The 27,150-nt window shown below is 38.9% G+C and overlaps 5 protein-coding genes across 5 annotated transcripts; 1 reads left to right on the forward strand and 4 right to left on the reverse strand.

The window, feature by feature from the left end:
• The first annotated feature begins 9,391 nt into the window (after positions 1-9,391).
• Positions 9,392-11,656, forward strand: LOC141685147 (L-type lectin-domain containing receptor kinase S.1). Its single transcript, XM_074490268.1, has one exon. The coding sequence runs from the start codon at positions 9,392-9,394 to the stop codon at positions 11,354-11,356; it is 1,965 nt and encodes a 654-aa protein (XP_074346369.1). The 3' UTR covers positions 11,357-11,656.
• A 1,090-nt stretch (positions 11,657-12,746) lies between these two features.
• LOC141684765 (putative 3-hydroxyisobutyrate dehydrogenase-like 1, mitochondrial) lies at positions 12,747-13,982 on the reverse strand. Its single transcript, XM_074489883.1, has one exon. The coding sequence runs from the start codon at positions 13,828-13,830 to the stop codon at positions 12,913-12,915; it is 918 nt and encodes a 305-aa protein (XP_074345984.1). The 5' UTR covers positions 13,831-13,982; the 3' UTR covers positions 12,747-12,912.
• Positions 13,983-22,654: 8,672 nt separating this feature from the next.
• LOC141685148 (uncharacterized) lies at positions 22,655-23,330 on the reverse strand. The gene is made up of 2 exons (XM_074490269.1): positions 23,202-23,330; positions 22,655-23,107 (listed from the first exon to the last, which is right to left on the reverse strand). Exons 1-2 carry the CDS (start codon positions 23,328-23,330, stop codon positions 22,655-22,657), a joined length of 582 nt encoding a protein of 193 aa, XP_074346370.1.
• Positions 23,331-23,397: 67 nt separating this feature from the next.
• On the reverse strand, positions 23,398-24,039 carry LOC141685149 (uncharacterized). The gene has a single exon (XM_074490270.1). It carries the CDS (start codon positions 24,037-24,039, stop codon positions 23,398-23,400), a length of 642 nt encoding a protein of 213 aa, XP_074346371.1.
• Positions 24,040-26,379: 2,340 nt separating this feature from the next.
• On the reverse strand, positions 26,380-27,150 carry LOC141685150 (uncharacterized). Its single transcript, XM_074490271.1, has one exon. It carries the CDS (start codon positions 27,148-27,150, stop codon positions 26,380-26,382), a length of 771 nt encoding a protein of 256 aa, XP_074346372.1.

Below are 27,150 nucleotides of genomic sequence, written 5' to 3' on the forward strand. Positions count from 1 at the left end.
TCTGCATATTTATTTTTCAAATGAAAATTCAGCTTGGAATCTTTCAAATTCTAAGAAAACTGTCTAGCTATGAATTTACATCCTTAAATATATAAAATTAACAGAAGGCAGAATCAAAGTGATCAAAAATATATAGAGAACTGAGTTCTCGATAAGTCTAACTGACTTATCGACAAGTCATTTTAAGACTTCTCGAGTGAGTTCTCGATAAGTCAATTTACCGACTTCTCGATAAGTCGACAAGTCATTGTAGAGTTCTCTATAAGTGTTAACTTGCAGAGTTCTCTACAAGTATCTTTTAGACTTATAAATAACTCAAAATTGAAATAATTTAATTTAATAAATTATTTTAGTAAAATACTTTTGGCAAAATTATTCTGATTTTATTCTGATTTATTCAAATAAAAATTGGAAACAATTCAGTCTATTTTGGACAAACTGGGTATTTATTTGACATCTCGATAAGTTTATTTTTAGCCACAAGAATAAATAAAATGACTTATCGATATGTTTTTCATATTTCAAAATGACTTCTCGATAAGTATACTCCAAACGTCTATTTTTGACTTCTCGACAAGTCATTTGCTTTTACTATAAATACCCAGACATCTCGATACATATACATACTTGCACCTTCGAGAACTCTAAGCGACCTAGCTTTTTCAATCCAAAATAGTTTTCTCTCTCGTTTCAACTCCTTTCTCACTAATTTTTCTTACCCATTCACTATCACTAAACAACAATGGCACTCAATATTGTTATAGCTACTATCCCAGAGAAAGGAACCAATTACCTAGTTTTTACGATGCTAAACAAGCCCCTGATAGTTTCAAGGGGTTTATAAAATTCTTGTCTGAATCTTACCTTGCAGGAGCTTTAATTGCTAACCCGGTCTTGTAGTTGGATGTTCTACATGAGTTTTGGGTAATAGCTGTGGTGAGAACTATTATGAATGACAACTCTGTATCTTTGGTGGTAACTTGCACAATAGGAGGCCAACATATAGAGTTCAATGAGCTAGATGTGAATGCATCTTTGGGTCTTTCAACTTCAAATCTAGTGGAGATGCCAACCCAAGAGGAGCTTGCAGAGTTTATGGACTTCATCAACTATGGTGGAAGAATCAATCTGGCAAGCTTGAATAGAACAAACTTTAGGAATGAATGGTCCTTTGTGTTTGATTCTATAGTAAGGGCCTTCACATGTAGGAAGATAGGGTATAACAACATTTCAAGTGTGGTGCACAAGCTTGTGTTCTCAATAGCCCACAACAGACACTTGAATGTTGGTCTATTGATCCTGGAAGAACTTGCACCCAAGCTAATAATGCCCCAATCTACTAGAGGTAAGGAAATTTTCTTCCCTAGATTCATTATGTCTACTTTAAATTATAAAGTAACAGACATACATTTGTTGAATGGTATAGATAGCACTAAAATAGGCAATTGTAAGCAATTGTCCTAAATAATATTTGGTTCACTTACTACAAAGAACAAGGTAAATGTAAGTCTGAAAATCACTCCATTCATGATGGAGAGGTTTAGGACTTACCCTTACCCAATGCCTAACATGAGATCAAATGTACAAGCTAGTACAGCTATGGTCCCTGAACTTGTAGAAGTACAAATACAGGAAAACCAACAGGGACCTTCCAAAGCCGAGACCATTTCTTCAAACCAAGTAGCAGCTAGGAAACCAACCACTTCATCATCTCAAAAGGGTGAAGTGAGTAAAAAGAAGAGAAAAGAGATAACGCTTACTATTATGAATGAGAGTGGTGAGGAACATACATAACCTGAGTCGCCATTGGTCAAAAGGACAAAGAAGGCTAAGAAATCTGAGTTGACCACTCAAACCACCTCTGTATCCTCCCAAAAGGATGCAGTTCTACAAATGGGGCCAAAACAGATTCTAGAGATATCCTTTCAACATGATGTTTCTATTGAAAAGAGCATTCTCCCCAATGCATCCTGTCAAGAGTCTACACAACCAACACTTGAACAAATCCAAGTGTATGGTAGGAGAAATGAGGATGGCACACACAAGGTGAGCACATCCCTTGAAGCTCCCTCGTCCATTCAGGGGGAGCTGCCAACACTCAATCCTGAGCTTCAAAAACTTATTTATAATATTTCTTTTTCCTACATTGGATCACTTGAATCAATTCCTCAAGTGTTACCCCAATCAAGTGACTTGGTTCAAAAAACCTTGCTCACCACCCAGACACTAAATTCAGATGGTGAGAGGTAGTTGGGGTAGACCTTGATGACACCATCAAAACCATGGGGGATTCATCAGTTTTTACTGAAGACCCCATGGATGTTACAAATACACCTTCATGTGCAAATCAGCCTTCACAGACTGTTAGGTTTGAGGGTAATACTCCTGAGGTTGAGCTATCTAAATCCTCTCCAATTCAATTGGAGGTTCCTGTTCAGGAAACAACTCCCCTCAAAACCCTAGCAGAGATTGCATTAACAATTGATGCTAGGAGTATAATTGCCAATGATCCTGTCATAGAGGAGGCAAGAATAACACATTCAGGTGACAGTGTGGTGCAAGACACACAAGGCTTTGAGACTGGTGCACATGACAGTAACCCAGTCAAATCCCTCCAATTCAATCGGAGGTTCCCACTATGTGTGAGGAACAAAAACTTATCACAAACACAGAGAAATATGTGAGTCTAACTGTGACTTCTGTCACAGGTGATTCTGACCCTCAACCCTCAACCTCTCAACCTCAATAACCTCACCTAATTTCCCAATGGCCCCAAGAAACTACAGATCGACCCTCAACCATTGAAGATCTTAGAATTGATCAGCTTGGAGGCTTTGCACAAATATCACAACAGCTACTCACATCCAACATGTCAAACCAGGACTACCAAGACATTATTTTATCCTACCAGATAGATGTTGAGGAACAACAAGCTAAAATAGTTGATGAAGCTGGTGAGGATGCCAACTGTGACAAATGGCTGGATAAGGAGTTTGCTATTGAAATGGATGTTGTACTAGCCCAATTCAGAGAAGAATATCTAACCATCTTGGGGAGCAATGCTAGATCCTTAACCCCACAGGAGGTATAAGATGCAGTGAATAAAGTATACAAGGCTCAAATTAAGGCTTTACATAACTTTGGAAAAGAACATCAAATTACTCTCACTGGGCATCAAGAAAAGATTATGATGGTTAGAGAAAAGATAGATCAAATCATCCCCTCTCAGACTGAGATCAAGAAGCAATTCAAAACTTTTTCAGAACGACTGTCTAGGTATGATCTCAGTGGGATTGACAAGAGTGTTACACAACTGAAAGACTCTTCTGTAGCTTTGCACAAGGTAGTTCAAGATCACATCACAAACTCTAATGACATAAGGTGGAATCTCGATCAAATGCATACTGCAAGATACACTCCTTCCCCTTTGGTTGTTGATGAAATTCAGAAGCATGTGCAAGCTTCATTTGGACCATCTACTTCTATCTCTACTTCAGGTTCATCTTCTCAAGACTTTCAAGATCTCAAGGCACAGATTGCCTCACTAGAGACCTCAAATGCTTCTTTAAATGCTCAAGTCCAAGCTTTGACTTCTCTAGTCAAAAGTTAATAATCAGGTATCAAGACCCTGGTGGACTCTCACAAGCATTTCCAAATGCAGAATTATGTTACTTTGGGGGCCATCATGGGGATGCTCAACATACCATTGCCCTCTCTACCTAAAGAAATAAGGTCAGGATTACCAAGTCCTCTACTCATGCCTGTCACCAAGACTAAGGGGGAGATTGAGGCTAGGATTCAACAATCCAGAGATGCTAAATCTAAATCTAAAGAGCCTATTCAGGTTGGTCAAAGCTTTTCAAGTACTTAAGCTGATGTTGGAAAAGAAAGACTTCTAAAGGATGCAGAAGGACCCAATCAAGATTAGAAATTTAGTGAACTTCTTGCAGTCCTAAGAATATCTCTTCAAAACAATTACATGACCTACTAGAAAGCTTTGGCCAAGAACATCAATTTCATCAGGGCAGCGGTTGTGAGAATTGATAACTTCTTGGAGAAGAGAATTGTTGTGAATATCAATAATAGTGGTGTGGACAGGTGTCTTCAGGTGTCTCTTCCAAATCTCAAAACTTTAAGAGCATCTGAACTGGATGTAATGATTGAGAAAGTAAATCCAGTTATTCAAGAAGACACTCAACTTCTCCATGAGATCAAAAATGCACAGATAGCAGCTTTTCCTGACGCCTATCTATATCTATACAAAGGAGTAGTCTACATATGTCCAACAACCAAACAAAGCAACACTTCCTTGTTCATAAACACTGTGTCAGATCAAATATGAGGCTGATCATGACTTTGCAGTCTTATCTAAAGTACATAAGGAGCAAGAAGTATGAGGATGTGGAGATGATAAAGATCTTAGACAAATATCTTGTAAATGCTGGCACCATGTTTCCAAATACTCAATACAATTTAAGAAATGACAAGGATGATGATGAGCAGAAGGATGACAAACAAAAACCTTCTGGATCAAATCCAAGTCAATCTTCTAAAGCAACTGGAAGCAAGGACAAGAAGCAAGAAGAGAAAAAGGATGATGAGAAGAAGAAAGGGGATGAAAGGAGAAGGAATAAAAAGCAAGATGAGTCAGGACCACAACCATAACAAACCCTAAAAATCCAAACAACTCAAGCTCAACCTTCAAAGCCAACAAATTCCAACATCAAACCACCTCAAACCTCTAAGCCTAAATTCCTTTACAAACAAACTGCCAACACCCTTCTAAAGATACCAATCACCTCAAGCCAAACATTTCTCAAGAAAATCTTAAACCTACCCTCTGTAAAGCCATCACTCAAAATTAACTACAATTCTATTGGGAGGAAAACTAAGAAGGCTAATCCTACTGAAAAAGTGGAAGTCACTAAAAGGGCCATCTGGAATTGTTTCAAGCAAAATGATTTTCTACCTTTAAATTGGTGCATCTCAGATGAAGATTATTTTCAACAACTAGCTGGGGAAATAGTTAGAGTCTGGGTGTAACTCTAAGGGAAGTAAGAATCTACTATGAAGATGGATCCTTCACAATTCTTGGCTGCAACTTAATGGACTCTCTCTCCCGCACAAAAATCAAGAGAGTGATAAATTTATTGAAGGATAAGGATACTGCTACAAGAGCATGGAGATATGTGTTGGTTGAATGGTTGATTATAAGGGAGGAAAGAAGAGCAATGAATGAAGCTGAATATGAGGAGAAAATAAAGAAGTATGATGAGGAGATTGAATTGTATATTAAAAGATCAGAAGAACTCAAGGCAAAAGGAATGAGCATAATTTCTAAGGATGTAAAATTTATAAATGTAAAAGCTAGAAAATTCACAAAATTTAGGATTGACTTGCTAAATGGCTATCCAAATCCAGAAAGACTCAAACTTGTGGAAGCTCTAGAAGGACACCAATAATAGAAGAACTTGAAATTCTTGTTTACTTAAAAGACCTTATTAGAGAAGAAACAAAAGCAAAAATAGTCTTTACCTAATGTATAAATGTTGTAATTATGTCAATTTTTATGTATTAGTCTTATTTTCCATTGTAGCTTGGGGTTAGTCTTGTTAACATGCATGAATTTGTGTTAAGCAATCTTCTCACAAATTGGGGGAGATTGTTGTGCAAGACATGCCTGTACAATAACAAGACTAAGTAAATATGACAACCTTAAGTAAGTTGTATGATAATCTATGTTTGCATTATGTATTGTAATCCTTAAGTCTGTAAAAATATTCAAGGGCAGACTGAAGTCTTTTTCTGTAAACAGTATCAAGTCTAAGAATTCTATCTGGAAGAAGATCAAGAAGATCATACCTCAGAAGAATTGTGAAGAATCTTGGAGTTGAATAAATCTGTTTTGGGAAAAATATTCTAAGTCAAGATCTCTACAAGTCACAAATTAAGTATTATTGAGAAGTCATTCGAGAACTCCAGAATGACATATCGACAAGTCAGGAAAAGCTACAAGAGAACTCAGAGATATCGACAAGCCAAATTGAAGACATAAAGATTGGAGATATCGACAAGTCATTTCTTCACTAGAGAACTTTGAGATATCGATAAGTCTATTTGACACTAGAGAACTCAGAGTTATCGATAAGTCAAAGTGAAGGCATGAAGATGTGAGATCTCGACAAGCCAAATTCTGTTATAGAGAACTCAGAGACTTCGATAAGTCAAAACATCTATAGAGTGATTAGAGATCTCGATAAGCCAATATACTTATCGAGATGTCAAGTTCTCTACATACAAAACTAGAGATCTCAAGGTAAAACTCAAAGTACAAAATACAGACCAATTCAATATCCAAGATTATCAATCAACAAACAATCTAATCAGTTGGATTGACAAGTCTACAAAAGCAGCTTGAATAGTATAAGATCAAAGGCCAAGATTAACTGGCAAAGTAAAGTCACATACGTGCAAGATTAGCAAAGATACACTAAGTCAGAAATAGAATGATTTGATTATCTAAAAATAGGGTTTAGTACATGTTGTTGCATGATGTGTAATAACCAGTGTTTACTGTTCTATAAAGTAAAAACTGGATGCTTTGTTTAGTTGTAACAATTTAGATAAGAAAAATCTTGTATTCTCTCAAGAAAGAAGCTAAACTCTTTATCAATAAAGAGCCTAGAAATTTTATAGGAAAACATTCTTAATTTTTAATATAAAATTAAGTGAGTTTTGAAAGATTTGTGTCCACTGTTCTTACTTGTTTAATTTCAGTATTAACACATTTCACTACAAGATTTAATTTACTTTGTTCACCACTTTAAACCATTCAAGAAAAACAGAAAAATACTAAAACACATTCACCCCCCTCTGTGTGTGATTCATTATCTAACAGATGGATAAAGGTTAACTCTAGTGTATATATTGTACATATGTGTTTTTTCTATTAGTCGAACAAATTTATAATTTTAACTTAGAATCTATTGTAAGAGCAAAAAACTTGAAATATAAAAACTATGTTACACTAATACATATTTTTTAACATATAAATATAAAACTCTCAGGTGAAACTACACAAGATCATTTAAAATTTTTGAATGATCTCTCTTGTTTAAATTTCAATTTTACAATTTAAGTTTTTAAATTTTATAATTAGTCAATTTGATTAACAAATATTATAATTCGTCTTATCATGATAGACATTCATCTCGCACATACAATCAGGGTCAAATAAATATTAAGGAGAAGTATTGCACCGAACTCAGATTTAACAAATATTTCTTTATTTGTTGTTCATTTTTATTTGATTTTATTTATATTCATTGTGCATTTCTCCATTTCGCACGAATACAAACTATTACACACACTTAGAATCTTTTGTAAAAGCAAAAAATTTGAAAGATAGCAACTATGTTACTATAATACAGATTCTTTAACATATAATTATAAAATTCTCACGTGAAACTATACAAGATCATTTAAAAAATTTGAATGATCTCTTTTGTTTAAATTTCAATTTTGTGGTTCAGGTAGATTATATCAAGGTTTTTGAATGATCTCTTTTGTTTAAATTTCAATTTTGTGGTTCAGGTAGATTATATCAAGGTGACAATCGATGCTGCAATTTTCAAAGATCAACTGGCTTATGGAATGGGGATGGTGGCAAGGGATCGTGAAGGAAGTCTGATGCAGGCAAAATCTATGAAATGTTATGGAGTTATCTCGCATGTGTTAGCGGAAGCGATGGCATTTAGGGAGGCATTAAGCTGGATTGAATCGACATAATGAGGATCAGTGGTGATCGAGTCTGATTGCCTGGCAGTGATACAAGCAATCAGAAGTAAGGTTGTTATGTCTTCTCCTTTTGGTATGGTGATTGAGAAGTGTAAGGAGCTTATGCAAAGTCTAAACGATATATCGTTATTTTTTATTAAACGATCTGCAAATATGGTGGCTCACTATTTAGCCAAGAATACTTGTTCACATCCAGGTCGAGAAATTGATAGGAGGAATGTTCTTATCGATTTAATGAATGTCTTGATGTCTGATTTATCGTAATAAAATCTTTTCTTGTTTTTCAAAAAAAAATCAATTTTGTGGTTTAAGTTATAAATTTTATAATTAGTCAATTTGAAAATTTATAACTTTTGTTCAACCCCTCTACAAACTATCATGTTTAATTGTTGATTCTGAGATTAACAAATATTATAATTCGTCTTATCCTGATAGACATTCATCTTGCACATACAATAAGGGACAAATAAATTTAAGAAGACAATATTGTACTGAAGTTCAGATTTAATAAATCATTTCTTTATTTGTTGTTCATTTTTGTTTAATTTTATTTATTTTCATTGTGCATTTCTCCGTTTCGCACGAATACAAACTATTACACATACTTCGCTTATCTGTCTAAAATTATATACCATATGTATAATGTGTGTGTACATATGCATATATATATATAATGTATAAACATATACACACCAATACGTGTTGTAGTCAAATATAGGTTGCGGTTAATAGATCAAGATAAACATGTAAAAGATTACGTAATGAATATCTATACAGGGGAAGAGCCTAAAAAACTTTTTAATATTCTCTTTCTCTATTTTTGTAACGCGTGGTCTTATCCGGTGGAGGTTGATTATGGTGTCATCGAAATATGAATAAATTTTATAGATACGTGTTGAAGTTGAAAATGAGTTCAAAAATATATGTCAACGAAATTGGTAGCAGATTGCGTACTGAATATTTATCTAAAAAGTGATTATAATTAAATTTTAATTTTTTTTCTTATTCTGGACTTAAATATATCTAACCTTAAATTGTAACAATCAAGTACAATTAAGGAATATTTTAGTTCTAAATACCTATAATTTTTGTTGGTATAGAGACTTTAATCCCATATGTGAAGAGGTCGGTAAGTTACATGTTGGTATTACCTTTAGGTACTAGTTTAATTATAATATTTATTTAAAAAATGATATCATAATAAATAATTAGTATATGTGTTAATATATGTCTCAATATATTTACACGTCTAATTGTAAAAAAATCACATGCATTGTATTTGCATGTATTTCAACAATATCGTTAAATAAGACCAAACAAATCTAGATATGCTACTTTTGAAACTAATTTTCTTAGATTCGGGAAGGATTAAAATATTTATATATGATTGTATCCGTAAGAATTGAAGTCGATACTAACCAAAATAATTTGATTAGCAGATAAATTTGAGTTTAGCCGCCTAATGAGCATTCTAAACCATTGACCATCTCACAAAAAATAAAAAGTAGGATAGTTGACTAAAAATACAGCACAAGCCCCACACACAAACACACAAATAAACACAAACATTGACAGAAGTCGCTACATTCACAACATGACCCCTCTTCTCCAGCTCCTCCTATTCTTCCTTTCCTTCTCTCCCATTTCTACCCTTGACTTTCTCTATAATTCCTTCAATGCCACAACTAACCTCCGTTTATACGACGACGCACGTCTCGACTCATCGGCCATCCTCTTCACCAACGACTCCGACCAGTTCTCCATCGGTCGCTGCTTCTACCCTTCACCAATCTCAGTAAAACCCGCCAGCAATGTCACATCATTTTCAACTCAGTTCGTGTTCTCTATAATACCTGAAATTGTGTCCAGCCCTGGTTTTGGCCTGGTTTTCGCGTTGTCGAACTCTACGAATCCGCCTGGTGCACTTTCTGGACAGTACTTTGGGATGTTTAATAATGATTCTGTGCCTACTGTTGGACCAATCTTTGCTGTGGAGTTTGATACTGGACAGAATGATGAGTTTAATGATCCTGATGGGAATCATGTCGGGATTGACTTGAATGATGTTCAGTCTGTGAAGACAGCTACGGGTGGTTATTATGATGGGAATGGGACGTTTGTAGCTGTTAATATGAGGAATGGAAACAATATTCGTACCTGGATTGAGTTTAGTGGGGACAAGTTTGAGATTAATGTTACGATTGCGCCTGTTGGATTGGATAAGCCTGTTAGGCCTTTGTTGAGTTATAGGAATTGGAGGATTGAGGAATATTTGACTAGGGAAATGTATGTTGGATTTTCGGCTTCTAAGACTACTTGGGTTGAACGTCAGAGAGTTCTGGCTTGGAGTTTTAGTGACACGGGTGTTGCTAGGGATATTAATACGACGGGCTTGCCTTTATTTGATAATGATTGGCCGAGTAAGTCTAAGTTGTCGACGGGTGCTACTGTGGGGATTGTTGTTGGTTGTGTTGTTTTTGTTTGTGTAGGGTTGGGGGCTTTGTATTGGATTTGGAGGGAGTGTTGGGATGTCGAGATTGAGGAAGATGAGGTGGAGGATTGGGAGTTGGAGTATTGGCCGCATAGGATTTCTTATGAAGAGCTTCATAATGGTACGGATGGATTTTCTAGGGATGCGGTTATTGGCGCAGGTGGTTTTGGAAAAGTGTATAAAGGTGTGTTGGAGAATGGTACAGAAGTGGCGGTGAAGTGTGTGAATCATGACTCCAAGCAAGGATTGAGAGAGTTTATGGCTGAGATTTCAAGTATTGGGAGGCTTCAACATAAGAATTTAGTGCCTATGCGAGGTTGGTGTAGGAAGGCTAATGAACTGATGCTTGTTTATGATTATATGCCTAATGGAAGTCTTAATCGATGGATATTTGATAGGCCTAATAAGCTTTTGGATTGGAAAGGGAGAGTGAGGGTTCTTGGTGATGTTGCTGAGGGTTTAAATTATCTTCACAAAGGTTGGGATCAGTTGGTCGTGCACAGAGATATAAAGTCAAGTAACATCTTGTTAGATAGTGAGATGAAAGGAAGATTGGGTGATTTTGGGCTGTCAAAGTTGTATGCACATGGTGAGGCGCCCCACACAACACGTGTTGTGGGTACCCTAGGTTACATGGCTCCGGAGCTGGCAACTTCAGTATCTCCTACAGCTGCAAGTGATGTATATAGCTATGGTGTCCTTGTTTTGGAAGTAATGACTGGAAAAAGACCTATAGAGATGAGGCCCGATAGTTATAATGACTTGTTGTTGGTTGATTTGGTGAAGTATAAATACGAGGAAAGGAACTTACTGGCGATTGCAGATGAGAGGATTAGAGGGGAGTATGAGGAGGAAGCAATGGAATCAATTCTGAAAATTGGATTGGCATGTTGTAACCCCAAGCCTACTCTACGGCCGGACATGGGACAAGTGGTATCCCTCTTACTTGGCGAGGACACGCCTGCATCACCAAGAAAGTTGCTATCTGGATTGACAACAAACAAGAGTTATAGACGTGATAGTGATGCGGATGAAGAAGATATGGCAACACCTCTGCATCTGGCATGAGTTAGCAGTCAAGTGGATATCTTGAGTGACAATCTTCTGTAAAGATGTTTTTTCCGGTTGTTTTGTTGATTTTCTTTCATTCAATTCATATTTTTTTGTTTTTTCGTTGTTGACTTTTGCTTGTGGAACTGTATACAACTATGTTGTGTAATAGTGTATTTTTGTGTGAGACTTTAGACGACAAATTTTAGTACTACCATAAACTCAATGTTCCCCTGTTATAGTGTCTGAGGTTGCAGTCTATATATAACCTAATCAATGGAATCAACTCATCATGAAAGGAATAACAAATTTAGATCATATGTGCCCAATTGAATTCTAACCTCTTGCTTTATGCTGTCATTTATGTTGCTCCCGAATTCGGGAAACCTTCAATTGCATTAAAAGAACAGGGAAAGGCCACTGATCTGGAGGTTCAATCATCATCGTATATCGTGATTCTTTCAATCTAACACTGCTTTCTTGATAGTTTGACAAAAACTAATTTTAATTACGGCAAAGTTAATCAAATTAGTTTCCAATAATTCATCCTGCTTTTCCTCTGCGAGCATGTGCTCCTGGACATGTGTTCCTTCTTCATCCTGTTGCTTAGAGAAGAGCCAAACAACCAATAAGGGTGTCATGTCATGTACCATAACTTTGTTGCAGCTGCTCTAAACACAACATATTTGATTAAAGCCTTGTGAGAAATCTAGGAGGCAAAAATAATGAAGGCAAGGGGTAACTTCAGGATCAGTCCTTGAAACCAGGCTGACTCCTGTGCTTCAATATGACAACTGTTAGGAATAAGGAAAGTCATCATATCTAACAAGGAAAGGAGCAAGTACCGATTTATAACCAGTATAATGTAGGAGTAGCAAGCAAACAGCTAAAACCGCTAATGAGTAGATTGTATTTATCTTAAAAAGTGGAAACACAGAAACATAACATTGTAATCATGAACCAGTTTCTTGTTAGTAAATACCAGGAGAATTTAGGATTCTCACACTCTCAGTAAATCTTTTTGGGCTTTACTCTGTGTACTGAGGTATTTTGGTTGTATACTTAATACTGTAATACTCAAATTTACATTCTGTGTTGTTGGCTTGTTTAATTCATATACCAATAGAAGTTGCTACTACTGTCAGGTCGTATCTTGTAAGACCTGACTGTCAAGGAAGCTGAAACATTTGTAACTTGTAAGGCCAACTAGTTTGCGACTAATTGATGACTAGTCCTGGTCCAATTTCAACAGCCATGTTCAACACATCAAGAAAAACTTCAAGCCAGTAAATCACAACGATATTATGAGACACAGCAGTAGTATAAAATATTAAAATTACACCAAAATCAGATTAAATAAGCCAGCAAATCCTTAACTTGAAATTCAACTGTAACAAAGATAACAAGATGCACACAACCAACCAACATCTTATTGCTTAAGAAAACCGCAAACGGCAGTAGTGTATGGTACAAAGTAGTTGAAAATTAGTAATATTACCACTTCAAATCTACCACCAGCAAAAACATTTGAGTAAGCATAGTACAACACTTTAGTTTTCTCAATTTTTACAGATCTAAGGCATTTGAGTTGAAGCAGGCACAGAGTGAAGCTCGACATTGTTAAGCCTCTCCATGGCTAAAATCAAGGCTTGAGTACCCAAATCACCTTCCCCGTGAGCCTGAAGCGAAACATAAAGCTGTTGCGCCAAGGCTAATCCGGGCAAAGCAATACCCATATTCTGACACTCCCTTAAACAAATCCCTAAATCTTTAACAAAATGATTAACATAAAACCCGGCCTCGAAATCTCTGTTGAGAATTCTACTCCCATACAAATCCAGCGATTTGGAACCAGCAGCACCTGTCGAAATAGCATCTAAAAACAAAGGCAAGTCCAAACCAGCCTTATGCGCATAAATCATTCCTTCAATTAAACCAACCATAGTAGATGCAATTGTAATTTGATTAGCTAATTTCGCAAACTGACCTTTACCAGACTCACCCATATAATTAACTTTACCAAGAAGATTAAAAATAGGACATAATGTATCTATAACCTTCTTATCGCCTCCGGCAAATATCGAAAGAGTCCCGTTACGAGCACCGCGGTCACCGCCTGAGACCGGAGCGTCGATTGAGAAGCAACCTTTGGCGGCTGCAGCATCTAAGATTTCAACGGCCAGAGAGGGGTCAGAGGTTGTCATGTCAACGAGAATTCCACCGGAATTAAGGCCGGAGAGAGCGCCGGAAGTAGAGTGGAGCATGACATGGCGGACGTCAGAAGGGTAACCGACGATGGAGAAAACGACGTCGGATAGAGAAGCCACAACAGAGGGAGATGGGGCCCAATTGGCACCGAGGTCAAGTAGGGGTTGGGCTTTGGACTTGGTGCGAGTGAAGATGGTGAGATTGTAGCCGGCTTTGAGTAAGTGAGTGCACATTGAACGACCCATTACGCCTGTACCGATCCATCCCACACGCTTGATGCTCATAACTGCGCCGGAGATGCCTGCTGATTTGGGATTTTTCAAAATTAATCAGCGTCTCATTTCATCAACGATTATCTTATCTCTTCCTTAGTTCCTTACCTTCGAAAACATAGACTTAATTATTTTTCATTTTTCTACGCTAAAAATGGCTTAAATCGAGATGAACTATTTTCTAGTAATGTTTTAAAATTGTACGTAGTTTTTGAAATGTTAACTTGCACGTATTTTGTTAGAAATAAAATGCATTATTCCTAATAATTTAGTTAAAGTTTTTGAAAAATATCAGTAAAAGCATTTACACTCGATGATTGTTTAGATTGTTGAGACGTGTCATATTTGATTATTTTTTCTAACTTTGATGATTCTTTTTTTGGTTCTACATGATCTCTGAGTTAAAAATATGATGTTCATTGTAATTTGTGTAGAACTGATATTTATGGTTGTAAGATGATTGAACTTTGTTCTATATGGAATTGACAATGTCTCGGTCTAACTTCAGCGTTCTCGCATTAAATGTCATTCTTAAATTCATTGTGATGACGTGTAGTTAGCAAATTTATTGTGTATATGTCATCTTGTGTTACTGTGTTAATGTAATTTGTGGCTATCTATTACAAAATTTTATGATGTGACTACAGTGAAAATTTGTAGTAGTTAAACTTCCAAAACTTTTAATTTTATATTTCGTATAAGATTTCTCGATATCAGTTCTTTTATGACAAAATGACCTATATAGCACAAAAAATGTAAAAGGCCAAAATAATGGTCCCTTACGATACTTCAAAATGATAGACCGTGTTGTGTTTTTAGTTCAGGACAGAAAGACAGTAATTGTACACGGGTTTACATGCAATCAGAGTACCGTGCCACAGGGTTGACATGCAATTAGAGTGTTGTGCCATAAACTTTTAAATACTAAAATAATAATTAATTAATAGAAAGATGTTATGAGTGCCGAGAATTATGTATAATAGCACATGAGTGGACCCCCCCACATATATATACATATATCAAATTTTATTGAGACCACGTTTTTGTTGGAGACTATTGTGGAATAAAAACCTGAGTACTTTAGTATTTAATGCTAGGGTTGGTGAGCTTCGAGTTTTAATGGCTGCTCTTGCGTTCGGGACTATCGATCCTTGCAAGATGCCTACGTATCTCTGTGTTGTAGAGAATCAAGCCAAAAACGTAGTTCTAGATTGAGGGGTAGAGCCCTTTATATAGAGGTGAGTCTAGGGTTAGACTTTTGTTGGGAGACTTGGTGGACAAGTCTCCAACTTAGATGGTGATTAGGAGTCCTCTTGAGGAAAGAGATCCAGAACCTTCTATGTACGACTTTGAGTCCGTTTGGAACACATGTCTCTGCTCTTTCAGTCGTATTGGGCCTAGTCCCTGAACAGCTCGTGTTCGTGGACTTGGACGACTCCTGCTGGTGGGCCTTGGTTGTTTGGGCTGTCATAGGCCTGTTACGAAGCCTTGGACCAGACAGGTCTGCTATGAAGTTTGGACCATACATGTTTGTATTGGACTTTTCGGACAAGAAGCCCATGTGCAATTAATGCGACATTTAATGTGTCGTTAGGATGTATTTTCTATCCATATCATTCGCCCCCAACTTCCGTGAATACTGCTCGAGTTTTCGTGGAAGTTATAATGGTCTAATCGCGACTCGGGGTACTTTTGGCCCTTCTCGGGTATCGGCCCTTCACGGGTATCGGCCCTTCACGGGTATCGGCCTTTCATGGATATCGGCCCTTCATGGGTATTGGCCCTTCATGGGTATCGCCGCGTTATCGTAAAGTATGGAGCGACCTACACGTTTACAACGGCTTATTAGTGTGAGTAGTCACACTTAAGGCCCCTGTAGAGGCTATTTGGATGGTGTTCAACACTAAATGGTCCTAATCGGGACTATAAAGTGAACGTTTATCACCCCTTAACCTTTGTCAAGGTTAATTATAGGGTGAAAACTGCTAATTGGCCCTAATCGGGGCTAATTTTTATGTACAGGTTGCTAATTAGGCTTAAAAGAGCCTAATTTTAAGCTATGATGCACTAATTGGCCTTAATCGAGGCTAATATGCCCTAAACGGGGCTAATTAAGACTAATCAGTATGCATAAGACACTAAGTATCCTTAATTCACACTAACTACAAGAGTGAATGGGTTAAACGGCCCTAATCTAGGCTAATTTCATCACATAAATCACTAATTATCCCTAATTTGGGTTAATTACGCTTAATATACACTAATCAGCCTTAATCTGGGCTTAATTTCACTAATTGGCCCTAATCTGTTCTTAATCTTAAATTCCTGAAAATTTAAAAATTTTCAAAAATTTTCTGATTTTTTCAATTTTTTCGAAATTTTTCAAAAAATTTCGAAGGGGGGTCTCGAGGTCGAGCAGAACCTCCTGGGGCAGGAGGCTCTGCTCGGCCTCAAGCCCCCAATTGTGGGCTACTCGGCCACTTTGGAGGAGAGCCTCCTGGTCGACCACCTCTTGGTCGGCCAGTTCTTGGTTGGCCTGGAGGTGGTTGCACAGGGGTTCCTGCCCCCCACTTTTTTTTTATCTTCTCACTAAGAGTTATAGGTTTCTACTCACCTTACTATGCTCTTGTGGTCCTTGATAGTCCATGAAATTAATTTCAAAGTTGCCTTTGAGTTCCTCAGGATTCTGCAATGGCTGTTTCAGCGCATGTTCTGTACTCATCCTGATGGACGTTCTGTACTCGTTCTTGCGGAACACTCTGTGTTCTACTGAACTTTCCCTTTGTAGGAAGTCTTGTACTCCATTAAATTTGTCTAAACTTCTCTTATAGGATGTTATACACCTCAATTAACTCGTTCTCGTAGACGTTCTAATCTTCACGAAACTTGGTTCTGCTAAGAATTATCATTTTCAAGAAATTTCCCAAGGCCCTCTGTAATGTCTGGGAAATATTATGTAATTACTTTTATCAATAAATAATTATTATGTGATTTTTCATGTGAATTTTGGTAAATTATTTGATGATTAATATAAATTTTTGGGTGTTGATATATGATAGAATTAGGATATTTTAATTTTTAATTATCCAGAATTCTATATAGATCATTTTGGTATTGTTCTGGTAATTTTTAGATTATTATATGATTTTATAAGAATTTATAGAATTAATAATGATTATTTTTACGTAATTATAAAATTACTATTTAGAATCAGAAATCGTTCCACTTCAACCGTTTCTGCGTTTTTACAACCCGAAACTCTTTCGAAAACTCCTTCATAACATAATCTGATAATTCTGAACACTTTTCATGTTTTGACTTTTCCAATCCGGGATACGGTTTGACCTGTATGAGTCCCGGTGTAAAAATTTTGATACGCTAATCATTTTATAGATCGATAAAAATCCGTATTCCCAAAAGGCGAGATATTATTATCTTATTTTCGTATAAAGTGTTTTATAGGAAGCTCTGTTTTGATAATTATCCAAGTCTGGTATTAAAATCGTATCGTCTTTTTACTTACTTAGCGGCTAAGTAACCTATTTTCGGATCCGATACGTAAATGTAATTCTCGAATTACTAAATAAATAAAATATGTGATGAGTCTGTTAGCTGTGTGTTACCTTATTGTTAATTCTGGGTAATTGTTGGATGTGAACCTTATTTGTATAATTAACTATTAAACTGTATGGTATTATTTTGTTTTTAAAATGATTTTATTGAATATTTATTCTTATAAATGCTAAAAGTATCTCTAAAATTATTTTACTGCTTCATAATGTTATTTATTATTTTTGGGAATTTATAAAATTTAGAAACCGACATTTTATTTGTTATTTATCTTTAAATGATTTTCTGATTTCAGTTAATTGTAAAATCCATATTTAATTCCAAAATGCTTCAAAAATTATGAAAATTTTATTTTATTAACCTTTAAATATTTCGAAAGTTTTAAAATTATTCCAACAATTTTCTGGCTTTTATTCACCCACACATCTATTTGTTAAATTGTTAAACGCGGGTCTGATGTGCAATTTTAAAATGTTTTAAAAATGTAATTTTATTAATTTTCAATCTTTGGAGATTTTAAGAAATATTTAGAAGCATTTTGAATTATTATATATATATTTCCGATGAATATTTTTTGCACGCGATGCGTAATGATACATTCGCGGTCCAGGAACAAGACGAAATAACAACGAAAATAAAGAAAGAAAGAAAAATAATAATAAAACACCACACAAGTACACGCACAGGGTCAATCACCATCGCCTCTCTTCGTTCCTATTCTAAGTTCACAATAGGTAAATGTTTTATATTTCGCTGCAATTACTCTTGTTATGCATGTTCTTAACATTATTGTTCCTATATTATCGATTGCTCTCTTGAGCAAATACCCATTCTTTCGGGTTATTTGCGAACCCTGAATTGGGATGTTTTGAATTCAAAATGATTTGACATCAAATTACTCCACGGGATGGATAGTGATGTGTGGGATTAAGTGTTCTTAATCCTAAGGACCGGGATATAACCGGATCCTTGAGATGGGCCGTAGAGCCTGGGTACCCGACTAGATCTATACAGGTAGGTATAGATCTGCACTGTATCATGGCTGATCAGCAGGATATAGGTGCGAACTAGTGTCCAGTCTAATTTGTTGTTGATCGCTATTATCAGCATTCTCTCTCGAATGTTTTATGATTCCAAAAGCCGGACAAAACCCAGATTCAGGAGATGAATCTGGAAATCGCTTGTCATTTTTGGATTTATAATTAAAGGCTGGTAACAACCAATGTGTATTCGCTCAACTCTCTCAAATAAATAGAATCTTTTACAATTGTTTTAAGCTTTTGTCTGGAAATTTTCCTTTGATATTAATATTTGAAAATCAAATTATATACTTGCTGGGCATTTTTGGCTCACTCTTGCTTTGTAAATTCTTATTTCTTTCAGAAGCAGATAAGGATAAAAGTGAATAGCTTTCGTTAGACAGCAGAAGTTATAGAGATCTCCGTTGGAGAGGACGAAGATGTTAGAAAAATATGACAAGGACGTTAGCATAAAGGTATTTACACTTGTATTGTAGTTGTTATGAATTTTAGAAGGTTAGATTCTTGTTTCATACCATAACCTGTAAACGATCCAGATTCAAGGGGTTAATTAAATATTCTTTTATTTTATGTAAAGATTGTTTAGTGACACCAAATCTTGACCCCAGATTTGGGTTGTTACAACCTCCCTAGAGGGTCTCCGTGATAACTTTTGAAGCCTCATGACTCTCTTACAGGATTTCCTAATAGGCTAAAAGGCCTCAATTTGTTGGCTGGTAGGCCAAGGCCACTTTGGAGGTAAGTTGTGGCCGTTATGACTCTGATACAGAGGCTCCTGGTAGGCCAAAAGGCCTTCAATTGTTGGTTAGTCGTCCGGGGCTTCCCCGCAAACAAATTGTGGCCGTCATGGCTCTGATATAGAGGCTCCTGGTAGGCCAAAAGGCCTCCAATTGTTGGCTGGTCGGCTGAGGCTTCCCCACACACAAATTGGGGCTGTCATGGCTCTGATACAGATGCTCCTAGTAGGCCAAAAGGCCTCCAATTGTTGGCTGGTCGGCCGGGGTTTTTCCGCACACAAATTGTGGCCGTCATGGCTCGGATACAGAGGCTCCTGGTAGGCCAAAAGGCCTCCAATTATTGGCTGGTCGGCCGGGGCTTCCCCGCACACAAATTGTGGCCGTCATGGCTCTGATACAGAGGCTCCTGGTAGGCCAAAAGGCCTCCAATTGTTGGCTGGTCGGCCGGGGCTTCCCCGCACACAAATTTTGGCCGTCATGGCTCTGATACAGAGGCTCCTGGTAGGCCAAAAGGCCTCCAATTGTTTCCTGGTCGGCCGGGGCTTCCCTGAACGTAAATTGTGGTCTTCATGGCTCTGATACGGAGGAGAACGTTTCGTTCTCGTACTCACGAGTTCAGCTGAAAAGCTAATCTTATTTTAATATTAACTAATTTTGCTAATCATAATGATTAACATAATAATCCTTTAGTTAACTAACGACTTATATTTGGTTTCAGCCAGGCTTTTTTCGGAAGACTAATATGATAAGCGGTGTCCTGCATCACTTTTCTCGCTTATTATGTCATCTTTTATTGCCTTTTGATCATTTTTCCTCACTAAACCCGGTGTTCTTTCAACGAGGTACCTGCTTCAAGCTCTGAACTCTCTTCAAGTTCTCAAGAATGTCAGGTGGACAAGGCCCTTTTAAGTCCTCTTTCTCCGAAAAGGAAGCTATGCATAAGAGGGCTACTCTACGCTCACTCCAAGGTATAGCTCTTGTCTCCCCCTTCTCAATTAATCGTTGCTCGAACAGTTTGAAGAGTATGTTGGATGAGAGAGCGGACGCGTACCCTAGTACCGTCCATTTCGATGCATTCCATCATCGAAGTGTGCTTCGTGAGAAGGATGTCGAGGTGATTAAGTTAACTTACCCCTGGCCCGACTGTTTAAGGGTTCGTAGAGCTAAGACAAGTGAGAGGGATTGTAATCTTTTCCACCAAAGGTTGTTTGTGTTCAAGGTAGCCCTTAACTCCGGGCTAAGGTTCCCCCTGCACTCCTTCATTCCGAGGCTTCTAGCCGAACTCAAGATCCATCCATGCCAGCTCTACCCTAACGGGTGTCTTTCATCATTTTATTCATAGTTAGATACCATGACTTAGGCATCCCATTAAGTGTGACAATGTTCCGTAGTATCTTCATGAGGAAGGCGTCTCCTATGACTCGGCCCGGTTGGGTAGTGATTCAATACCGAGCCCATGTTCCTCAAATGGTGAACACCAATTCCCTCAATAACTCAAACCACAACTGGAACAAGAAGTTCGTGGTCATTGAGTGGAAGGATGGAGACTGGGGGGCATACTTCAGACGTGATTTTAGTAGCCCAATCGATAGTTCCCATTTCATTCTCAACCTTTCTGATGTTGAGCTTCATGCCCGAGATCTTCTTATTGACAATGACGGGAGAACCCGTTATTGGGAATTCGTGACGGAAGTCAAGCTTGTCGAGGTTGGCCTTAGCTGCCTCTCTATAGAGGGTATTTATCCGTGTTTACCCTTTCTTTGTTCAAGTTTATTCTTACATCTGTTTCTTTTCTTCTTATTTCAGTTGTTAAGGCTCTTGACGCCAAAGCCAAGACGAGCGATGCTGTTACGGGTACGATGGCCAGAGATGCCATCAAGAAGGCCAACCATATCCCTAAGGTCCCTGCCTTCCTCGAGGCGTCAGGATCTGGCCTTAAGAGGGCCAAGTATTTTGACGGGAGTGCTAGGACCCCTTTCGAGCCGGATGGGGTATTTCTTCTAACGACTCCATTTTTGGAAACCCGACTCTTGCTCTCGAGTGGTCGAGAAACTGCATTACTCCTCCCGACCTCTTGTCCGTGTCCTCTGGTGAGAAATCCTTGAGGCGGAGATGCTGGGAGCTCATGCCCTCTATCAGGTATGTTTCTAGTTGTGCAAATTTTCGCTTAAGTTCTCTTTTCCTTAGTACTTGGAAAATATTATAGGAATCATTCCTTAGGGGCTCGACCCTTCTTAATTAAACTCATATTTTCTTTGTCAGGCCAATGCCTATTTCGCAGCTTCCTCTACTCAGGCTGTGAAAATAAGAGGCAATTACCATGCACTGCAGGCTTCCATGAAGCAGATGACTATCTCTTCAGGGGAGTGGGAGTCTAGGGCCCATGAGGTGGAGGGCAAGCTGGCCATCATGGAGAAGAAATATGCTAGCTCAAAAGAGAAGAGGAAGAGGAAATGGAAGGACCTCGAGGCTGCTTATCACAGATCCATTAGGTTCACTACAATGATGGGTGAGCACGATGACGAGATGCGCCCTGTTAACATGGCGATAGGTTGGAATAGGGGAGTCAAAGACGCTCTAGGCGTGTGGCCGGATGTGGTAGATCCAAGCCTTCTATCTTTCCCCTAGAAGCTGCCTGTTATGGACCTATCTGAGCATCCTTCCGGATCTGTGCCCTCGACTCCTCGCCTGAGGCCCCAGTCGAGCTCCAGTCACTCGGGTTCCGGTTCCGGCTCTAAAGGCAAAGCCCCTTCGGGTAGCCCCAAGTCCATGGCAGCCCTTCGAGGGAAGATGAGGGAGCCGATTCTAGGGAGCAGTGGTTCTTCTTCTGAGGAAGGCTCGGATGGCGAGGGGGAGGACTCTTCTGACGAGTGAATGATGTGGCCTTGCATGGCCTTGATTGTCGTATGTGGCTTTTATTTTCAGAACTTATTTATTTGAACTTTTATTGGTTTGTAACCTATTGGTCATTTGGGACTTTAACTTATGATCCTTCGGGATCTTCTATCTATGCACTATGTTTAATTTCATTTCATACTTGTCTTTTATTTTCTGCATTTGGTCCTTCGGGACTTGCATTCTTTGGATGCTCGTACTTAAATAAATTGGTAGACAAGATGATAGAAATACACTTGCATAAATAGATAATATCTCTAAGAAATGGGTTCAACCCTAACATAAAATGGTTTCGTCGACCTAATTTATAAAACTAATGCTAAGTACTAGGAACATGTAGTGAATGTCCTAAACATAATAAACCTTCAGGTTCGAAGCATGCCAAGTGTGAGGCACTTCATCACCATTCAGGGTCTCTAACTTGTAAGATCCTCGTCCCAGTGTCCTCCTAACCTTATAAGGCCCTTCCCAATTGGGGGCTAGCTTTCCTCTCTCCCCTACTCCTGATGCCTCAATATTCCTCGGAACCAAATATCCCTGTTGAAAGAACCTTTCTTTAACCCGTCTATTATAATAGAGGGAGGCACTTCATTGTTACTCTGCATTACGGGTATTGGCTTCATCCCTGACTTCATCAATAAGATCGAGAGCGAGCCTCATGCCTTCTTCGTTTGTATCTGGTTCGTAAGCTTCGATCCTAAGGGATCCATGCGTGATCTCAAGGGGCACCACTGTCTCGGCTCCGTAAGCCAGCATGAATGAGGTCGCTTCAGTTGTCACTTTGCAGGTGGTTCGATATGCCCATAGTATAGGCATCAGCTCATTCACCCAAGTGTTTCTCGAGAATTCAACCCTCTTCTTAAGTCCATCAAGGATGATTCTGTTAGCAACTTCCGCTTGCCCGTTTGCCTGAGGATGTGCAATGGAGGTGAAGCAAAGTTTTATGTTGTTATCGTCGCAGTACTCTCTTAACTCTATATTATCAAATTGTTTCCCATTATCCGTGACAAGGATGCGTGGGATTCCATATCGGCATATCACATTATCCTAGAAAATTTGGGTAATGTTCTTGGTGGTTATCTTGGCTAGTGCTTTAGCCTCAATCCACTTTGTAAAGTAGTCTATGGCTATCACAATGAACTTCCTTTATCCCGATGCTATAGGAAATGGTCCAAGCATGTCCATTCCTCATATTGCAAAAGGGATGGGCATGTTGATCGATGTAAGCCTCTCTGGGGGCTGTCGTACTATCGGAGCGTGCCTCTGGCATCTGTCGCATCTCTTCACATAAGCCTTTGCATCGGCCAGCATAGTTGGCTAGTAGAACCACAATCGAGTTATCTTGTGAGTGAGGGCCCTGCCCCCAGGTATTTTCCACAAATCCCTTCATAGGCTTCTTTAAGTGCCTCCTCTACTTCAAGAGGTCTTAAGCACTTCAAGTACGGAATAACAAAGGACCTTTTGTAAATAAGGCCTTCAATTAAAGAGTACCTTAACGCTCTAACTGACAGCTTGCATGCCTCTTGGGCATCATCGGGGTGCCACCCAGTTTCTAAGTGGGTCTTGATCGAGTCTATCAAACAGCTTGCCACACCAACCGGTGCTATCAGATTTATGACATGAATAGTAGGGGTCTTCAAGACCTGGAAGTAAATACTTCTCGGATAGTTCTTGATTTCAGACGAGGCGAACTGAGACAAGGCATCCGCCGTAGTGTTCTCCTCTCTTGGAACATGTGTTGCATACCATTCATCGAACTGAGTTAGTATTCCCTTCACGGCTCTCAGGTACTTAGCCATAGTATCATCTTTGGCCTCAAACTCTCCATTAACTTGAGCAACTACAAGTCTCGAGTCCCCACATACCTTCAGGTTTTTGGCCCTCACGACTCTAGCCAATCCTAAGCCGGCTATCAATGCTTCATATTCTGCTTTATTGTTTATAGTTGGAAAATCCAACTTCAAAGCATACTCAATCATAAACCCATTAGGGCTTTGCAATACTAGGCCTGTGCCACTAGATTTTGTTTTGGATGCTCCGTCAAAATGGAGAACCCGATATTCTTTCAGTGTTGTTTATTCCTCCTTCTCCTTCTCTCCTCCTTCTGGGGTTACTATCTCTTGCCCCCCGACTTCTTGGTCATTAATGGTGTATTCGACCACGAAGTCTGCTAAGGCCTGAGCCTTGATGGCCATTCGAGGCTTGTGTTTGATATCAAATTCTCCTAACTCAACCGCCCACTTGATGAGCCTTCCACTGGCCTTCGGGCTATGAAGAATGTTCCTCAAAGGTTGGTCCGTCAGGACTTCGATCTTGTGAGCCTGGAAGTATGGTCTCAACTTCCTTGAGGCTGTGATGAGAGCAAGTGCGAACTTTTCCGTGGTGGAATAATTCAATTTTGCTTCATGGAGCACCTTGCTTATATAGTATACAAGCTTCTGGAGCTTCTGCTCTTCCCTTACGAGGACTGCACTCACGGCTTATTCAAATACTGCGAGGTACAAATAAAGAGTATCCTCCGGACTTAGTTTAGCCAACAAAGGGGCTTCAGTCATGTACTTTTTCAGCTGTTCAAAGGCCTCTTGGCTCTCAGTTGTCCATTCAAAGTCCTTCACCTTCTTAAGGGTTTTGAAAAAGGGGCAGACATATTTCTCCTGACTTGGAGATGAACCTCCCTAGAGCTGCGATTCTTCCCGTCAGCTTCTGAACGTCCTTGATGGAGCGTGGTGATTCCATGTCTAGGATGGCTTTGATCTTATCAAGATTGGCCTCTATTCCCCTCTTAGAGACCATATGACCCAAAAATTTTCCAGACCCAACACCAAAAGCACACTTGGCTAGGTTTTACATCATCTTATGGTGCCTCAGCACTTCAAATGCCTCTCTGAGGTGACTAATATGATCGGCCTTGCTTAGGCTTTTCACTAACATGTCATCAATATAGACCTCCATAGTCTTCTCAATTAGATGGGCAAATATATTATTTATAAGTCTTTGGTAAGTAGCTCCTGCATTCTTAAGTCCAAAAGCCATAACAAGATAACATAATACACCAAAGTCAGTTATGAAAGATACCTTTGGGGTGTCATCCTTATGCATTCTAATCTGATTGTAACCACTAAAGCCATCCATGAAGCATAACATCTCATGTCCAGCAGTGGCATCGATCAGGGTATCAATCCTTGGTAGGGGGTAACAGTCCTTGGGACAAGCATCATTCAAGTAAGTGAAGTCAATACACATCCTCCACTTTCTATTGGCCTTCTTAACCATTACGGGGTTGGCCAACCATTCAGGGAATTGCACTTCCTCAATAAATCCAGCTTCTAAAAGCTTCTCGACCTCCTGCTTAATGGCTTCCAGCCTATCAGGGGCATAAGTTCTCTTCTTTTACTTTAAAGCCTTCCAAGTTGGATCAATGTTCAACCTATGAGTTATAAAGTTTGGGTCAATCCCAGGTATATCAGCTGTTGTCCAAGCGAATACATCATTGTTCTCCTGGAGGAAAGTTGTCATTCGACCCCTTAAGGGTTTATCCAAAGATGCCCGACGTATGTGACATTTTCTGGGTCTAAGGGAATTGGGACCAAGTCCTCAACTGGATTTTCTCGTAGTTCGTCATTCTCTCGGACATCCATGTCTTCTATGGGGAGGACATGCCCCCCTGTACCATCAGGCCTAAGTGCTGCAATATAGCAACTGCGGGCCATCTTTTGATCCCCCCTTGCTTCTCCAACACCATTTCTAGTGGAGAACTTCAGTACCATGTGGTAGGTTGAGGGCACAGCCTTAAAAGCGTGGATCCCTGTCCTACCCATGATAGCATTGTAAGTAGAGGCTGCCTTGACAACCTGAAAGTTTAACATCTGTGTGGCCTCTCTAGGCTCTTCCCCAATAATTACGGGAAGTTGTATTGCTCTTTCGACTTTGCATTCCACATGGTTAAACCCATAGATGGGTGCATCGGATGGAGTTAGCTGAGAATCATTGTAGCCCATTCTTATGAATGTGTCATGGAACAGAATGTCCACGGAAGCTCCATTTTCCACTAGGACCCTCATAACAGGATAATTTCCAATTATCAGATTGATAACCAGAGGATCGTCCTGAGGAAATTTCAAACCTTCAAGGTTTGGGTCACCAAATTCAAGCGTTACCTCTGACTTAGAATGCTTAGATGGTTCTCTGACTATGCTTATTACTTCTCTTGCATAAGATTTTCAAGAGTTCCTTGTAGTACCAGCTGTTGTAGGTCCTCCCAAGATCATATTAATTACTGGCCCTTGGGGCTGTGGGTTGCGATCTCTGTCGTTACCTCTTCAATCATCATCTCTTCGATCATTATCTTTCTTCTGGCCTCCGGCCTCTTCACCCTTGGTGAAACGTCCAAACTTTCCCCTTCGGATCAGATACTCAATCTCATCCCTGATTTGTCTACAATCGTTAGTGTCATGACCAACATCTTTGTGATATCTGCAATATCGACTCTTGTTTCTTTTTTCGGGATCTCCCCTTAGTGGCTTCGGCCATTTAAAGTCTTTGTCCTTTTCAATTTCCATAAGGATTTGGCTCCTTGGAGCATTCAACCTTGCATATTCAGCGAACCTTGGTTGTTGATTCTTCTTAGAAGAGGAGGAGTCAGATTTTTTGCCAATTTGTGGATACTTGTCCATGACATCATACTCCTGATCCGTCTTCCGCTTCTTGTTCCCATTAGGTTCGTTACTCACAACTATCTTCTTCATACTTTCCTCCACCTTAATATATTTCCCAGCTCTGACTTGGAGCTGCAGCATGCTTTCGGGAGGGCGCTTAGCCAAGGACATCTTAAAGAACTCGTCTCTAGTCCCTTGCTGCAGGGCTATCATAGCTACTTTATCATCAAGATCAGGGACCTTCAAATCCTCCTTCGTAAATCGATTCAGATACTCTCTCAGGGACCTCTTTGCTCCTTGGACTATACCCATGAGAGATGCTGAGCTCTTCTCATGTACTCTGCCACTTATGAACTGCTTAATAAAAGCTTGACTCAAGTCCTTAAAGAATCCAATAGAGTTTTGGGGCAGACGGTTGTACCACCTTTGAGCCAT

This window comes from Apium graveolens, chromosome 9 (genome assembly GCF_009905375.1).
Source record: "Apium graveolens cultivar Ventura chromosome 9, ASM990537v1, whole genome shotgun sequence".
Lineage (NCBI taxonomy): Eukaryota > Viridiplantae > Streptophyta > Magnoliopsida > Apiales > Apiaceae > Apium > Apium graveolens.

What these genes read in the sequence shown, in the direction of transcription:
- LOC141685147 (XM_074490268.1), top strand. Translation starts at nt 9,392, where the DNA reads ATGACCCCTCTTCTCCAGCTCCTCCTATTCTTCCTTTCCTTCTCTCCC.
- LOC141684765 (XM_074489883.1), bottom strand. Translation starts at nt 13,830, where the DNA reads ATGAGCATCAAGCGTGTGGGATGGATCGGTACAGGCGTAATGGGTCGT.
- LOC141685148 (XM_074490269.1), bottom strand. Translation starts at nt 23,330, where the DNA reads ATGCCAGAGGCACGCTCCGATAGTACGACAGCCCCCAGAGAGGCTTAC. An exon ending in ATAGCATCGGGATAAAGGAA is followed by an intron (nt 23,108 to 23,201) that starts GTTCATTGTGAT and finishes CAAATTTTCTAG; the next exon opens with GATAATGTGATATGCCGATA.
- LOC141685149 (XM_074490270.1), bottom strand. Translation starts at nt 24,039, where the DNA reads ATGATTGAGTATGCTTTGAAGTTGGATTTTCCAACTATAAACAATAAA.
- LOC141685150 (XM_074490271.1), bottom strand. Translation starts at nt 27,150, where the DNA reads ATGGCTCAAAGGTGGTACAACCGTCTGCCCCAAAACTCTATTGGATTC.